The sequence below is a fragment of the Cupressus sempervirens genome, chromosome 3 (genome assembly GCF_028749045.1).
Source record: "Cupressus sempervirens isolate cs-2001-9-10 chromosome 3, ASM2874904v1, whole genome shotgun sequence".
In the NCBI taxonomy this organism is placed as follows: domain Eukaryota; kingdom Viridiplantae; phylum Streptophyta; class Pinopsida; order Cupressales; family Cupressaceae; genus Cupressus; species Cupressus sempervirens.
This window is the reverse complement of record NC_143120.1, coordinates 725,839,989-725,857,452: the sequence shown is the minus strand read 5'-3', so window position 1 is coordinate 725,857,452 and position 17,464 is coordinate 725,839,989. Positions and strand designations below refer to the sequence as shown.

Here is a 17,464-nt window from a genome sequence, read left to right as displayed (position 1 = left end):
TAATTTTGACTATAGTTTTGCCTTTAATTTTTGTATGTTTTTTGTCCAATATTTTCCTTGTTTTAAATTCTTGGAAAGGCACATGATTTATAGGGAGTAGAAGGCTGTTGTGAACGGTTGCAGCCATTTGCAACGAGTAACCCCCAAGGTTTGATTAATTATACCAACTATTTATTTTTTTCTATTTAAATGGCCAACTAGTTTATGAGTTATCTATGTTGTCATGAACCTCCTATTCAAATAATTCTCATGGTTCAATGGTCAAGACACTCTTCCTCTACTCATGAGGTTAGGGGTTCAATTCCCATTATCTTTTATTGTTGCTCTTTTCTCCTCTTTCTTAGTCAACTGCAACTTATAACCTATTCCTTTTATTATGGTCCTTGAAAAGTACAATTGATGAGATGGTTTAGTAGTTAGGAGGTCAAGTGTTCAAGTCTCCAAAAAGGGTTATTGTGTATTCCTCAATTTATTTTATTGTATTTATTATATTCAATTACTTTTCATATATCTATTTTGCTTAATCTATTTACAACATTAATTAACTAAGATTCACCAAGAAGTGTATTTGAACTAATGCCACACAAATACTAACTATAAATGTATGTTTATTCAAGCATATTTGTGTGAACCCATATATACTTAGATAGATATACCTGATTGCCCTATACAAACATCATGAGGTCAAGACCACCCAAAATTCACAATAAAGTATCAAAGCACTATCTCAAGATAAAATTCAAATATAAAACTACTAGTGAAAAGTCAACTATCGCAATACCAAATTAGGGGTAGGAATCCCAAAAGATTCCCCAACTGGTAGACAACTCCCTAATCAAGAATTCTAGGCTTAGGGTTCCTATGTGGATCATGGTTCCATCTCCCTTTTAACAACTTGTTCGAGGATTTTTGAGGCACACTTAGACTTGTGTAGCCAGGTGGAGTCGATGTCCTATACCTGCGCAGACTTGCATCACCAACCAACAAAATACAATACAATTCATATATATAAATAGTGTCAAGAAAGGAAGGAGTGTGACACCTTGTAGATCTCCTAAAGAAGTGACTAGAATTGCCTCCCCTCATCTTGAAGACATGGTAGACAGAGTAAACACACACATACATCTTTAAGGCATCATGGGTTAGCTGGGTTAGTTCAAGAACAAATAATAATCAAAACATTATAGACAAGGTATTGAAAGCATAATAATGAATTTAAAATAGTATATAAAGTATTGTACAAATCAACTTTATACCTAATCTCTTATAGACATTTATATAAAACATGATCAAGTATCTAATGTAAAGCAATATCTAACATCACAAGCAAGAGGGAAGTGTATGAAAGTATATGAATATTTCTAAACATATTGTAACATAAGTACCTAGTAGATTACTGATTTTGGAGTAGATAAGTAACATTCTTTTATACCAAAAATGTTGAATGTTATCTTATAATTTTACCTATACATTAATTTGTCAAGTTGTGAAATCAAGGAGTACAAAAGTAACCTTAGCTCCAAAGTACAAGTGTACTTGTACTATCTCCAACTCTACTGATACTTGTTAAGATAAGAGGGGTATTATGACAAATCAATTGGTTTGCTAGTGGAGGGTGCTTACAGGCATGTCTTTTGGACCCCATGCTCTGTACATGCAGTGAAAAATACCGAGAAGACAAAATGGTGAAGCAAGTGATCGCAAAATCTAGAAATATTCAAATGTTAATTTGCAACCACCACACCTCATTTGCTCACTTTAGGTCATTTTCAAAGATCTCCTCAAACATGTTGAGACAAGGTATGCCACTCCATTTTATTAAATTATTTCACTGTATGGAAATTGAGAAATAAAAAATTTGAAACTTAAAACTTTTGTATTCAAGTTAGATTGAGCCTTATATTTGTATTGAATATGTATAATAGTTATGCCAGTTATCTTGTTGGAAAGGATGCTTAAGCTGCACACGTGTCTAAAATTGACGATGGTGAATTTAGAGTGGAGTAGATAGCCTAATTCAAGCTTTCCTCAAGGGAAATCAGTCAAATAGAAGATCCTTGCTGATAAATTGTGGTCTTCTTCGAGATAATAAATTGCTGATTTTATTTAAAATTAAGCATAGATTTGCTAATTGTCATATGAAATTCTAATTTTAATTCTTTTGAACTTCTTGTTTGCATTTTGCAAATATGTTTGCTCTTTCATCTTACCCATTTTAGATGTCATTAGATATGTTGATACAAACTCTCCTAATCTTGGAAAGATATATGAGACATTTCATAGTATTTATGGAAGATAAAACAAACAATTTTGGGTAAGGTACTATTTTTAGGTTATGTGATCAACATATTAGGTCCATTTTGATGCAAAGGTGGAACACAATGAACATCGTGCTAAAATGGAAAACTATGCTCGAAATCCCAAAAGATAGGCAAGGTTGCCTCTTCATGATGATCTAGAGGTATTAGATGGGTACACAAGAGCCAATTATTAGATGTATCTAGAGGAGCAAGCTTCAATACTTCACAATCAATTCCCCAACTTTACAAATCTTCATGGTCCAAAATTTAGCAAAACACAAGCTAGGTTGTATAGAGCTACATTATCCTAAAGAGATATTGTTGGATGGCGGACATGGCATGAGAGGGATACACCACAATTAAAAGTGCCTCTCATCTTTTTGGTCAAGCTGCCAGTTCTTCTCTTGCAAAAAAGAATTACTCTACATATGGCTTTGTCCTCTCCATCAAAAGGAATAGACTTACCTATAGACGACTAGAGAAGCTATTTTTAATGCATAATAATCTTTGACTTCAAGATTGTCAAAATCTAGACTATTAATTCATTGGATGAAGTGGACCATGACATTGGTAATAACTTGTAGGACTTTAATTTTGATGTAGTGTTGGGAGATACATATTCGGAGTAGTATTATACTTTCTTTTATTATATTTTGATATTCATAATGTAATTTAAAATGAAACTATATGGAAATAGTGTAGCCTTTGGGAATTTTTGTGTTATTTTTGCATATCACGTGTAAAGTCAATCAATTCTATATTACAAATGCATTTTGAGTATTGAAATGCTATATGCTAAGTTTCTATGTATTAGAATATTATTTTGTTTCTTTAATGGTCATCTTAGTTAGTCTCTAGTTTATTGAGTAGTTTTTGTTTCCGTTTTTAGTTCATGATTTTTTTTTAGGAAACATTGTTTTTGTGACTCTATATAAGGAGTATTCTTTTCCTTTGTTTAATACAACTATAAACACCATCAATTTACCATAACATGGTATTTGAGTAGGTTGATGAGATTTCATAAAATTTGGCAAATTTTTTAAGTAAAATTTGAGCCTCTTTTGATCTGATTTTTTTTTTCTAGAATTTTTTTTTCGATATTTTGAAACAAAAAACATTGGAGGTATTTTATTAAAATTTGGTTGTTCATCAGGAAAGAGTTGCTGAAAATAGCAAGCTTGGTTAAGGGTTTTGATCGCGTGATTTTTTAGTTTCAAAAAAAGTTTTTGATTTTCGAAGGTTGCAGTTAGTTTCATGTTAGTTGCATATTCTTGTATGTACTGTTTTACCATGTGAAGTCTCATGTTTTACTGCATCAAGGTTTCGCTGATGGGTTTCATAATTTTTTCCCTTGAAAAATTATTTTGTGGGTTTTCATAAATTTGAACTTCAAAATATCTGAGTTTGTAATTATCAAAGCTATGTGGGATTCCTTTGTGGGTTTATAACCTTTTCTTAAAAAATTATCTTGTGTGTTTATAATATAATGTGTTTTATTGTTTTCCCTACAAAATGAAGCTTTGTATTTTTTGATCGATGTCTCAGTATTCGATGTTTGGTTTTGATTGATTTTTCATTTAAAAAAATTATGTCTAGTTTTTCCGATTTCTCCAAAAATTGTTGCAATATGTTTTGTGGCATCATGCTTATATCAAAGTTTGGAGGTTTTGACAATTTTCCCTCAAAACCGTGCTAGTTGTTCTTTGTGTTCAGGAAAGAGCAGCTCTGTTATCCGACATCAGGTTGGATGTTTTGTGATGATTTTTAGTCAGATGTTTTTCCTAATTCTGTGAGCTTAGTGGTAGACTCATCTCAGTGGCAAAGTTAGAGGAAAGCCCTTGTCTCTTGTTGCAAAACATTTTGAAGAAGGGGACACCCTTTTCTCTTCTTTTATGGACATATTTTGGTGTCTTGGTCATTTACAGTACAAAGATCCATAGGGGGTCTTAGCAGCAACAAAATGTTTTGAAGAATTTGTGACCAAAAGAGTGCAGTTAGACAATGACCACTAAGGGAGGGTATTAGAATATTATAATTTTTCTTTAATGGTCATCTTAATTAGTCTTTAGTTTATTAGGTAGTTTCTATTTCTTTCTTTAGTTCATGATTGTTTCTTTTGGAAACATCATCTTTGTAAATCTATATAAGGAGTTTTCATCTCCTTTGTTTAATACAACTACACCAACATCAATTTACCATAACACTATAACGTATAAATGGCATGCTTTATGCATTATTTCATAAGAATATTTACACTTTCTGCTATATTTCAAAATTGGCAAATAAGTTAGCCATCTTGGAAACTCGTTCCCCGCCCCCATCCCCTACCATCTCCCTCCCAAAAACTTAGGGTAACTTTGCTAAAAACTAATAGCACATGTTATCCAAATGCAATTTTAATCATTTATTGTATAATGATTAATCTATGCCAGTTCCAAATGTTAAGAAATGGATGAATAGAATTATGAAAAGACAAGGGTAGCTTATTGGGGCAAGTGTTCATAACTCTGTGTATGCCTAGTGGAGCTCTTTAAAGGATACAAAATAAATTTTGGCTGCATACATTAACTATATTACTAAATTTGAGTATTATTGATGTGTAATAATTTAACCTAAAATAATTGTATTTTATTTTGAGCATTTATTTTATTTTCTTATTTGTGAATGATTGCTTAGGTGAAGCCACTCTGGACTCGAAAAAAGTTTGACAAAAAGCCATTACTCGGTGGTATTGTACTTGCCACAGTAAAATTTCAAAAGGGATAAGCCATGACTTATGGTACATACACTATGATAACTTCGATACAAATTTGTCCAAAGATAAGAATCTAAATAACCTGAGGTATATGGTGAACTGCCTTTCACCCATTCTTTCTTTAATCTTACATTAATCCAGTCAACCCAGAGGTTGGATTTGTGATGTTGCAAAGGGCCATCAAACTACACAGAGACAAACTGAACTTTGCCCATCAACAGAAAGTAGTTTAAGATCTGAATAGATCAGTACATAAATCCAGAAACCATAATTACCTACTTACAGCTTGTCATCTAGTCTGACGATGCCTCTGCAAAACAGTAGCTGAGTAATGATCAGTCAAGTCTTTCTGAAGACTTAAATAAAAAGATCAAGATGTGAGAGCAGCTCTACTATCACTCCTCCATTCCACAATCCCACAAGCTCCATCCCTCTGAAGCTATAGTGATTGAATTAAATATTTCAGCATTGCATAAGATACATTCCTTTTATGATTAACATTAGCACAGAAAATCATCGCATGTAAAAGACATCAGTGTCATACAGTCAGGGAGGTCATTGATGTCTGAAGCTTGCCAAATCATTCTTAAAAAGCAAATGTGACCCTAGAGACCTTATTTGAAAGCTCAATTGCTTGAAAGCCCATTAAAAAATGTAAGGAGAAGAGTACAGAGTTCTATTCCTTAATTCTGAAGATGCATATCTGAAGATCAAATATTCCTCTTTTCATTGTGCTTTCATCTCTGAGTCCTAACAAAGTCAAAGTTCTGTTGAATAAAAACTTTTCTCTCTTACCTCTTTCCTCTGCGAAAACTCCTGTACACTCCCTATACACTTGCTGTTTTCAAACTTCTGCTTTTGGAAAAATTTCTGACAGTGACAAATGCAACAAGCATAGATAACTGACATCCATATGCAGAGCATTAAGAAAGCTGAAACGGATCTATGATATGCTTAGCAGTTAAATGTTTTCACCTCACTAGAAAGCAGAGAAAGGAAATAAGATTGCAATGTAGAACGCATTCCTCGCAGATCCTTTTGAAAGATAGCAACTGTGAATAGTTATTTATTTCTATTGTCTCAGTGATCTTAAAATGTCTTAACAGAGCTGCTATCCAACAAGATTTCAAAGTGCTCTACTTGCTTTAAATCCAGCTCTTTCAATTTGAATATTGGAGTTCAGCTATTTTCATTTATTTACAAATGCCATGTCTTCATCGGATTCAAGAGCATAGAAACAGTTGGGATATAATCATCACTCAGCTTGGACCATTTGCAGATGACTCCAGGCTTATCATCTCAGCAATTTTAATTTATCTAACAGTGTAGTCCATCCTTCAGAACATGGCGTCTTATACTATTCTCCATATCATTATTCACAACAAACCCCAATCTCCAGTTATTAAGATATTCAGAGGAGATGCATGCCCCTGACATTGAACAAAAAATTGGCTCCTACTAGATTGCAGATTCTATACTATTAACAAGCTATTTTGGTTTCACATGGTGATTGTTAATGTGACTTTTTAATGTCGAAAATACTGCACACTTCTTAGAAGTGACGACTTTGATAACCTTGTGGTACATTGATATTTGGGTGAGGTGAATGCTAGTTATTATCAGGGTTGCCCACAACAAACTAGGCTAGACACTAGAGAAAATAAATTGAGGGTCCAGCGTTCACTTAACCTCAAACAACAGGTGAAGACTAAAAAAATCTATTTTGTCCAGAAGCTGGAGAGAAACCACCATGGGACTACAAGGTCCAGTGAACACAGAGAATATGAAGAGAAGTGCAGGTTAACTGTTAAAGGAATCCCAAAAAATCTAGAAACAGCAGAGGATAAATCCAATAGGATCATGAAAATTGAAGACTAGAGAGATTTCAAAGGCAAAGAACCTGAACCAGAAATCATAGGGTAAACCAAAATAAAGAATTTGGCTTTGGGCAAAAGTCAAGTAAACAGGAAACTATGGGTTGTAGACCATAAGCCAAATTAAAAACTATGTTATACAGTTCATCACGATGATCTAATTGTTTGTAACATTTCCAACTATTATAATAGAAGATTAAATTAAGGCAGTAAGCTGTATAATGTGTTTATAACATTTTTGTATTCATGCCATGTTTTTTGCATGTTTACTCCTGTAATGAGAGAACATGACATGAAATTGCACACAACTATTATCTTTGTTGATTATTCAGTGAAGGTTACATGGATTCTCTACCCCTATGAATCAGATCAAAAAGAAAGGTAAGCATTAACGTTTAAACTGCATTTACAGGCACTCAATACCTGCAAACATATATTGTGAATAACATGAATGCTCTATTTCCTCTCTTAATCTTATTGCTGTTAATACAAAATGCTCGAAAAGATGCTTCCAGTTATTTTGATGAACCTCAATACCCTGGTCCAAAGCACCATCTTGGGTAGAAGCTGAAGGTATGCATCTGAAAATGATGGTTTTTACTATTCCCCAACTAATTTTAATTGGTTGAAATATCTGAGGCTTTATCAACAATCCCATTTGGTACCTATTTTGTAATCATTTCATTTCATATCCCTTCCGCATGCTGTGCCATTTCGGAAATATGTCCATGATGGCTTGCACATTATCAGACAAAGAACCACTTACATCTGTATGCATATATGTATCACTGACATTTGCATAATAAATTAATCTTCAAATTTCATATAAGATGATCTTATAAGTTTTGGCAAAATTTTACATCATCTTTCATTGTACTATATTTTTGAATTTGCGCTTATGTTAAATTGCCAATATATGCTGGGAACCCTTTCTGATGTTGTTATTCATTCCTTTCTTTAATCTTTTGTATTTACAAATCAAATAAAATGGCTATTGATTGTGCAGCTCCATTATCAATGAGTGCCATAGAGCAGGCAGTATTGGAAAGTAAAGAAGGTCGCATCATGACAATGGACCGTATTCAAGCCTCCCTTGACCAAATGTCTTCTGATTCCGTTGGCTATTTAACTTGTGCACGGGAAATGGATGGACAATACATCATTAGTATCCTCTTTAACTTCTAAACAATGGCTGCATGTATTTTTTGGCAATCTAACACATACATTTGTAAAATTTTAGCTAGTTAATTTTCAGGGGGTCATTTTCACTGAACATTGAAATAAAATTAATGCATGTAATGATATTTCAGTTTAATATGGGTTTAGTGAGCACTAGCAGTTTTCCTATGACTTTACAGACATGCACAAAATCCTTCAAGATGCTCGTAAAAGTGAGGTACAGTTTGTTTTGCCTTAATTGTTCGCTTGTTATTTGATTAATTTAAATTAAGAATCATTTTGTTAATGGTTCTGGGCATTAGAGATTTAAGTCTTCCACATTCTTTGATATTTAGAAAAGGAAGAGGCTTTTGGAACATGGTGAAATTTTAAAATACTGATAATTTGGATCACTTGAGTGGTTCCTCATTGGGATGGGAATACTATTATTGGAAATGGATGAAGAGCTCCTGATATAGATAATTCTTGCGGAGTCCAGAATTTCAATGGGGTAATGCATTTAACAACTATTAAAGTACGTGTAGCTGTTGCAAGAACTTTAATGTAACTAGGCTGTTAGAAGAAAAAAAAAAATGTAACTTAGCTATTCCCCAAAAAATACATAGTTGTAACTTGTAGCTTGTAGCCACTAATTAGTTATAATCAAGTTTCAATTTTCTAAAGTAAGGCTGGTTTACCTAATTTCACTGATAATGGGTCCCAGTGATTAAATGAGACCAAAACCATTGCCCCTATTAAAGCTCTTCTCAGTGGTGAGTCTCCATATCTTCCATTAGGCACCTTTCTGATGATGTCCTCCTTAGATGACAATAATAAGAAGAAATTAGTCGCATAGATGGAGATCATCCCAAGGATATGTGGGGCACCTAAGATTCATATAGCAGGTGTTTCTTTGCAGCTGATTGTGGAGACTACTCACTTACTTAACTAGGATCTTGCATCCTTTTTGGCTGTGTGTTGTTCCTTATGTTTCATTGTAGAATTCCCATTTTGTTCATTAGGGGAAGGAGTGCAGATTTAAGATTTTTTGGTGATTCAATGTTGTCTTTCTCTTAAAAAAAGTGCCTCTACAAGAGGTATCTGACAATATAAGATCTCATGTTGATGCAAAGATGGAAAGCTTGGTTGGTGTATGCCTAAGTTGGATTCTATTCATTTTTGGGGCTGTATTTTATGAAGAGTTGAAGTGGTTGCTACGTGTTCTCATTTTCTGGTGGTTACCAATTGATTTATCGAACGCTTTGAGGAAAAGGTTATAAATTGTTTTCTGCTTGAGCCTAGACAGTGGAAGAGTCAGGCCGAGAGACACCAGCTTAAGTAGGCAACATGAATTTGGATAAGTTAGAAGAATTCCCCATTCATCTCAACAATCTCTTTGACAGGATGATGTTTACAAAGGTAATGGTATGAACAAGAGTTTACTTTTCTTGGATGCTCTTTTGAGGAAGCATGATGACTAATTGGTCCAACATGTTTATAGAAAGTGTACAGTCACACAAATATCTCTGTTTGTGTGCTTGTTCTCAACTCAACCTAATGTAAAAAGCTTATTCTTTAAGGATATAAGCTGCGAGCTTATACTATGTTGGTGAGGAGCATTTAAAGTATGACCTAAATTAGCTTAGTGAGTTTTTTAGGAAGCATGGATGAAAGTTAAATTTCAAGGGTCTCTTAACAATCATAGGATAATCACTGATATAAATGAAAGAGGGAGGGCACAAGAATATACCTTAGGCTTTCCAACTTTACATTGAAGTTTTCTTGATGCATTCAAGGATAATAGAGCAAAATTACTGGCAGCCTTGCCCCTACAGGTTTGCAGCCAACACTAAGCAAACATATAAATGGTAATGCAACCTTGCAACCCAAACAAGATTTCACAACTTAGATGGGCATTTACAGTTTAAGAAATCCAAGCTCACATAGTAATTTACCCAAAAATATATATGTTTTTATTTAATATACAAGTAGATATTCATGCATTGAATTCTAAGGAAAATTCAATATATTCTACTTTAGAGACTAATGGCACAAAAAAAACCAACAACTAAAGAAGATGATCTTGCCAACCTACAAACAAAGCAAGACCTCTGTGCATCCTCCTTTTGGTTTTGCAACCCACAAACAAGAGAAGACTTCTTTGCATCCTTCTTGCTACTTGGCAACTTTCTTCAATCTAGTCCCCCTTGCTGACCTCCAATACCTATTTGAAGATGCAATTTATTCCCAAATGGAGTGTCCATATGCATGCGAGAATTGAAGGCCAAGTAGAGAGCCCCCTTTAAGAGAATCTCAAGAATCGGCTAAAAATTGCTATTGCAACACTCTTTCTAGAGGAATATGTAGACTTACATGTGAGTTTTTAACTCTCTTATAGATGGCTACATTTAGCCAAATGGAGCTTCCCTTTTAAATAATCATAATGAACTTTTAATAAATGCTCATGCACATAACCCTCAGTCAATGATTGTTAGAACATAAGGTTATTTGGGGTCATACCCTTATAACATGTATATATAATATTCTAATATAAGGTCATAAATCTTATATATTGTTTTCTTTAAGCATATCTCTTTTCAAATAATTATAATCTAATAGTTCTTAGATTATTAATTATTTATGAATGGGGTTTATTGAAAAGGTGTGCCTTTTGAAGTCACTCTTGCTCTTAAATTTAAGGAGGTTCTGCTATTTGAGAGAGATACAAATTTTGTGCTTTATAGTAAGTTATATCGCTATGCACAGAAGGTATTATCCACCATGTGGAAGTTGTTGAAGATTCTATTTGTGATAGAGATCTTTATTTGTAGCAATATGGTCGTTATTATTGTTATGGTCACCTTCAGCTGAAGAAGACATTTATAATCATAATTGTGATATTAAATTTAAAGACACGTGTCGTTTGATATGTGTTGAGGCATGAAATGTGAAGAGTAGTGTATTTGAAAATGAAGAGTCACGTTTTGGGAAATTCAAAAGAGCTTCAACTATAATGTGCAGGGTAAGGCCATGGTAATGGTTCCCACTTTTTGGCCAAGTTTGACACTAAAGTAGATATTTTTAACAAAACTTGATTTTCAAATGCATATTGGTACAAAGCTATAAAGAATTTGATGATGATGTAAACTAATGATTTTTAAAATTTCTATCTAGTTTCTAAAAGTATTTTTTATTTTTTAAAAAAATTTAGTTGAAGTCCATTTTTCCATCTCCTTTGAGAAGTGGTTTATATGAAAATTGGCATTTTCAAAGAGTGATGAGTCGTTTGATCAAGATAACTTATTTTCTACAAATGATAATGACAAAATTCTTTCAAAGATAGAATAGTAACATCAATATCTAGCAAGTTTAGTTGGTTTCATTCAATTTCATTAAAAATATATAGATTTTATTTAGTGGCAAAGTGACGCTAATGATAACTTAGACATAGCTTGGTTTTGATCAATATAATATGATTTGTATATATTAAAATGTATTTTTTCTTGATTTTATAGAAAAGTAACACGCATACTTTTGATGGAAATATTTTTAAATTTTTTTTCTCATTACCTATTTTTCCTGAAGCTTCAAATCCAGATTTGTGAAATGGCCAGACAAGCTATATTTAATAAAACTAAAAATTAGACATCATGATAAACACAATATACACTAAAAATATAGTCATTGGAAAGCTTATTCGAAGTACAACAATTCTCTATATTTAGTTTTAGAATATGGACCTATTTAGCCCTTGTTTAAGCCCTCAAAAGGGAAAAAATTGAAAGAAATTTGAGTAAGTTTGTAAAATCTCGAATTTTGGGACCTTCGAATAAAGGGGGCTTTGAATGAAGCCCTTGGAGAGGCTTCAAACAAAGGGGTTTCATTTGAATCCCTCTAAGGGGTTATTTGGGTGGCTCCAGGGGGGTTCGAATGAAGCCCCTTGACCCACTTTTCAGCCACTTGGTGGCCCCAAGGGGGTTCAAGCGAAGCCCCCTGGTCCACTTCTTAGCCACCTATTGGCCCCAAGGGGTTCGAATGAAGCCCCATGACCCAGATTTTGGCAACCTATTGGCCTTATGGGCTTCGCTCGAAGCCCCTATAGTAGTTGGCACAAGGGGCTTCGAATGAAGCCTAGGGCTTGTTGTCGGTAAATTCTATATTGTAGCCGATAGGTAGAATTGTATCTGAAAGGGCACATGATGGTTGAGTCACCCCTTCGGGAAAGTATATGTGCATCGTCCGGAAGGGACTATTGAAATATCATCATAATCATATTGTAAGCATTGGATGCATATTGCGTATATGAATTAAGTATTTGCTCTGTGTTATATCTTACTGTACTACATGCAATAAGTATCCGTTTACCCTGTACATTAAACATTTGGCACCCTTGCCAGTCGAACGTGGAACAAAGTGTTATGAAGATTAATGCCAAATTTGCTTAATAAAAATAGGAATAAGATAAAAGATAAGGATGAGATACGAACAATGTAGGAAGTATTAATTTTAGCATAACAAGTGATGCATAGATAGAAGCTTCAATAGCGTATTGACGGACACTGAGTGGGTGAAGGAGCATAGACGGAGGGGGTGCATTCACCTAGCAGACCAAGGAGTGTTGAGGAATTGCTTGAAGAAACTCGATAGCAATTGAATTTGGTGGAAGAGACAAGGGAGGAGTTCCTTAACTTGTATATGCGAAGGGTAGAGGATTTGAATGAAAGAGAAGTAACTCTCATGGCTCGAAGTGTCGAAGGAGCATAAGCGTGGAGTGAACCCTTTGTTCTCGATACACCTGATGAATAGATACAGGCAAAGAATCGAACAACTTCGCTTGAGGAAGATCTTTTCTCACCGGGTAACGCGGTTGTCCAAAGTAGGGCGGTTGTTTGAAGCAGCGTGATTGTCTAGAACAACACAGGTGTTCAAAACAACGTGGGTGCTCAAAACAATGCGGGTACACAAGTAAAAAAAATTCAGAAAAAAGTAGCAATGATAGGACCAAAGGAAAATTGCGAAAGTTCAACGGTGATGGGCCGACAGATTGAATCAGACACTACAAAACATGCGAAACAATATGGATGGCGGATGGTGTAGAGGACCAGGATGATGGGGTCCGATAGTTCTCGTTGACCCTATGGGGTGTAGCGATTGATTGGTTTTTAGGTGCCGATTTGTAGAAATTAACTACATGGATAGAAGTCAAGAAGGAATTCATAGCAGAGTTCTGACTACTAAGGGGCGATAATGAAATTGTGGTAGAAATATATAGTACGAAGCAGGGAAAGAATGAAACGATCTGTGCATGCAAGAATATTGAAAGAGTTGGTGGTGAAGATGGAGAGCCCACCAGTAGACGGATTAAAGAAAAGATGGTTTGTTGAAGGGCTACGACTGACACTAAAGAAGAAGATGAAAATTGTACCTCCAGCATCGTACATAGATGCGCATAATCGAGTGATGGATTTGGAGTGAGCAGAAAATGAGCAAAAAGAAGCACAAATTGTCGGACTTAGACGATTCATCTTCCAAAGAATCAAGTAAGAAGGTACGAGCATTGTAGAAGGATATGGTACAGATGGAGTTAAAAAATTTGAAAAAGAATCCTGACTCGGTGAAAGGGGAATTGTGGTGTACGGACTGTAAGGAGGGCCACACAAAGGGCTCTTGCCTGAGAAAACAATTTTGTGATATCTGCCAGATTGCGGGACATTCCACAAAGGAATGCCCGTTCAATATGAAGACAAAGGTGCATCAACAAGTGTTACTAGTGCAGGAAGTGTCCACTGTAGGAGTAGGAATGAACACGAACACCGACGCAACCTCAGGAGGATACCATAACAATAACTGGCTAGGATGAGGTGGTAATAATAATGGAGGCTGAAGTCAAATACAATATGACTCGAGTGGACAACTGATGATCCAATGCTGTGCGTGCAACCTCTGAGGGCACTTTGCTAGAGACTGTACCACGAGCGAAATGCGACAACTATTATGCAGATGGTGTGATATAGGAGAGCACGGGGATTTGAAATGCCTGAAGCAAGGGGTGAACCTATTTAAGCATTGAGATATGTGATAAGGAGACACTAGCCATCACTCGTGAACAAGCAAAGATGGCAATGTACCCAGATGCAGAGGAAGAAAAGAAGAGGTTGCAGCAAGCACGAATGGAGTTGGAAAAACAAATGGAAATGAAAAAACTACAAACAAAAGACACTGCTGACACTTCGAAGAGGAACTTGGCAGAGCAAAATATTATAAGGCAGGTAATGCAAATGGAAGTTCCTATGAAATTAAATGACCCTACAATGCCTTAGTTGCGGATGGCAATACTGAACATGACACCACTCCTGAAAGCAACGGAAGATACAGGAAAGTATGGTAGTGGAGCGACTGCAACAAATCCAATACTGCTGGCACTCACTGTGGGGAGACATCCGGCAGTAGTAGAGATGGGTATCCTAGGAACCATATTCATGGACACAATCATCGATGGAGGATCAGGAGGATATATGGAAAATGTTGGGACAACCTACGTTGTGGCCACCTACATTTCAATTACTCACTATTGATCAACATGGGATTAAGCCCCTAGGGACTCTGATGGCACAGCCTGTAACTATCGGCACAGAACCATTCCTGTTGGATTTTCTGGTCATACTGTTAAAAAGAAAAGGGTACAACGCCATCCTTGGATGGGATTGTCTGGTATAGGCAAAGGTGAAACATGATTGGAAACAAAATACTCTGCTCATGGAAGGTGGAGATCGGAGATTTATAATCGACCTGCACACAGAGATGGTAGGTGAGGAGGCAACGTTGTTGGAATTCGAAGGTGAAGGCGAAGGTGACGATGAGGAGAAGAAGAGAATGGAACCTGACAAAGGAGTAATGAGATTAGGAGGGTCGAATGATGATCACCTGGACTAGGTGAACGACTTACTCCATTGGCAGATGGAGGATTACAAGCTTTTTCCAGAGCTGTAACATGTTAGGAGTTGAAGAGGGAAAAGAAGGAACGAGTTTCCCTAGGAGTATAAACTATAAAGTACGAATAACCTACTGTAAAAATGATGAACTTAGGAGATGAAGCCAATCCAAAAAATATCTTTGTGGAAGATGACTGGAATCCAGTCTTGAAGGCAATAGTGTTCAAAATATTTATAGAGTACAAGGACATATTTGCATGGACGTATAAGGATTTGAAAGGAGTACCATCGGAGTTATGTGTCCATCGGATACAATTGATAGAAGGTGCAATGCTTGTACGGAAGCAACCATATTGGATGAAAAAAATAATGCCACACGGGTCACTGATGAGATCAATAGGATGCTGGAAGCAAGAATTATTTTTAGGGTGCAGACGAGTGAGTGGGTATCACCGATTGTGATATCTTTGAAGGACACCACATAGATAAGAATATGCGTAGATTTTCAATGCCTAAATGCAGTAATGATTAAAGATCCATTTACGATACCATTCGCCGATAGCATTCTGGAAGAAGTTGCTGGGCATGAAATTTATTCATTCATGGATGGGTTCTCTAGATACAACCAGATATCCATCGCCGAAGAGGATAGGTTGAAAACAATATTCATAGTGGAAGATGGAGTATATGCCTATAATAGAATGCCATTCGGACTGTGTAATGCTCTGGCAACGTTCCAAGGAATTATTCTACACATATTTGATAAAATGTCTATTAGAAACTTTAAAGCATTCTTGGATGATTGTTCAATTTTTAGTCCAGAAGATGAGCATATAATAGCACTCGGCGAATGCATGGAAAAGTGCAGGCGGACGAGACTAGCACTGAATTTGAAGAAATGCAAGTTCATGATGCCACAGGGGAAGCTATAAGGACACAGTCTGCAAAGTAGGGTTGAAGATAGATCCTGACAAAGTTCAGGTAATTTTGGAAATGGCACCATCAATGGATGTGATAGAGGTAAAATTGTTCCTCGGACATATTGGATACTACCGTAGGTTCATCAAGAACTTTGCAAAAATATCCTACTTGCTCGACAAACTAACCTACAAGGGCGAACCTTATAAATGGGAAGCGAAGCAAAATGAAGCTTTCGATGGACTAAAAATGAGGTTGGCTATAGTACCGATCCTAGTTTATTTGAACTGGGATAAGGAGTTTTATGTTCATGTTGATGCATCGAACTACACTATTGGAGCAACATTGGCACAAACAGGTGACCACGGACTGGATCATCTAGTATACTTTGTGAGTAGACTATTATCTAAAGCGGAGAAAAATTACAGTACGATAGAACAAGAAGCACTCGGAATGGTGTACGCAGTACAAAAATTTAGGCATTATCTATTGGCGACACCGTTCGTATTTTATGTGGATCATCAAGTGTTATTATATCTTGTGAACAAGCCGATCATAGAGGGAAGGATAAGTAGATGGCTATTACTGTTGTAGGAATTTACATTCAAGATTGTGGTATGGCTAGGAAAGAGTCATGTAAGTGCAGATCACTTGTCAAGGATAAAGTCAGGAGAGCCAATAGAGTGGGTCAACGATGATTTTCCTGACACACACTATTTCAGATTGTCGTACTGCCATCCTGGTACACGCGTATCGAAGAGTATCTCTCGATAGGACAGTTTTCTAGCGAAATGTCATCGAACGAGAAGAGGAAACTGGTGAAGGAGTCAGACGTTTCAATTGATCAACGAGTTACTATATAAGATGGGACTTGATCAGTTACTAAGACGGTGCATGCTAGAAGAGGAGATTCCTAAGGTGTTGAAGGAAGCACATGAGGGACCAACAGGAGGACACATGGGGCCAGGCACGACTACGTGGAAGATACTTTTGGGAGGATTATGCTGGCTAATTGTGCACAACAACGCCAGGGAGTGGGTCGTTGCTTGCGATACATGTCAGAGAGCTGTAAAACCATTGAAGAGAGACTTCGTGCCTTTGAATCCTTCATAGACACAAGAGCTATTTGAAAGATGGGGGTTGGACTTTGTCGGACCCCTTAAGGTAAGTAGAACTAGAAGATGCAGGTACATCGTGGTGGTGATGGAATATCTAAGCAAGTGGGTGGAGGCACGGGCACTATTGCACAACTCCATGGTAAGCACAACAAAATTTATCTATGAGAAAATAATCGCAAGGTACAAGATCTTGCTGAAGTTGACAAGCAACCATGGGGGACACTTTGTCAATCACATTATCCGACTGCTCACAACAAAGTTCAAAGTATACCATTTCCTGTCGAGCCAGTACTACCCCAGAGCCAATGGACAAGCAGAAGCTACGAATAAGATTTTGGTTGGAGTGATTTACAAATCTTGCATGGTCGAAGGAGAGGATTGGGAAGAAAAACTACCTTCAATGTTATGG

General features: G+C 36.1%; 1 protein-coding gene across 1 annotated transcript in view; it reads left to right on the top strand.

The window, feature by feature from the left end:
• LOC149568828 (RNA polymerase III subunit RPC82 family protein) overlaps positions 1 to 17,464 on the top strand; it is a 315,995-nt gene that overhangs the window by 185,142 nt on the left and 113,389 nt on the right. Inside the window, exons 9-10 of the mRNA XM_089821705.1 lie at positions 7,936 to 8,094; positions 8,288 to 8,325. Of these exons, the coding sequence (XP_089677831.1) occupies positions 7,936 to 8,094; positions 8,288 to 8,325 (197 nt within the window). The remainder of the gene's footprint in view (positions 1 to 7,935; positions 8,095 to 8,287; positions 8,326 to 17,464) is intronic.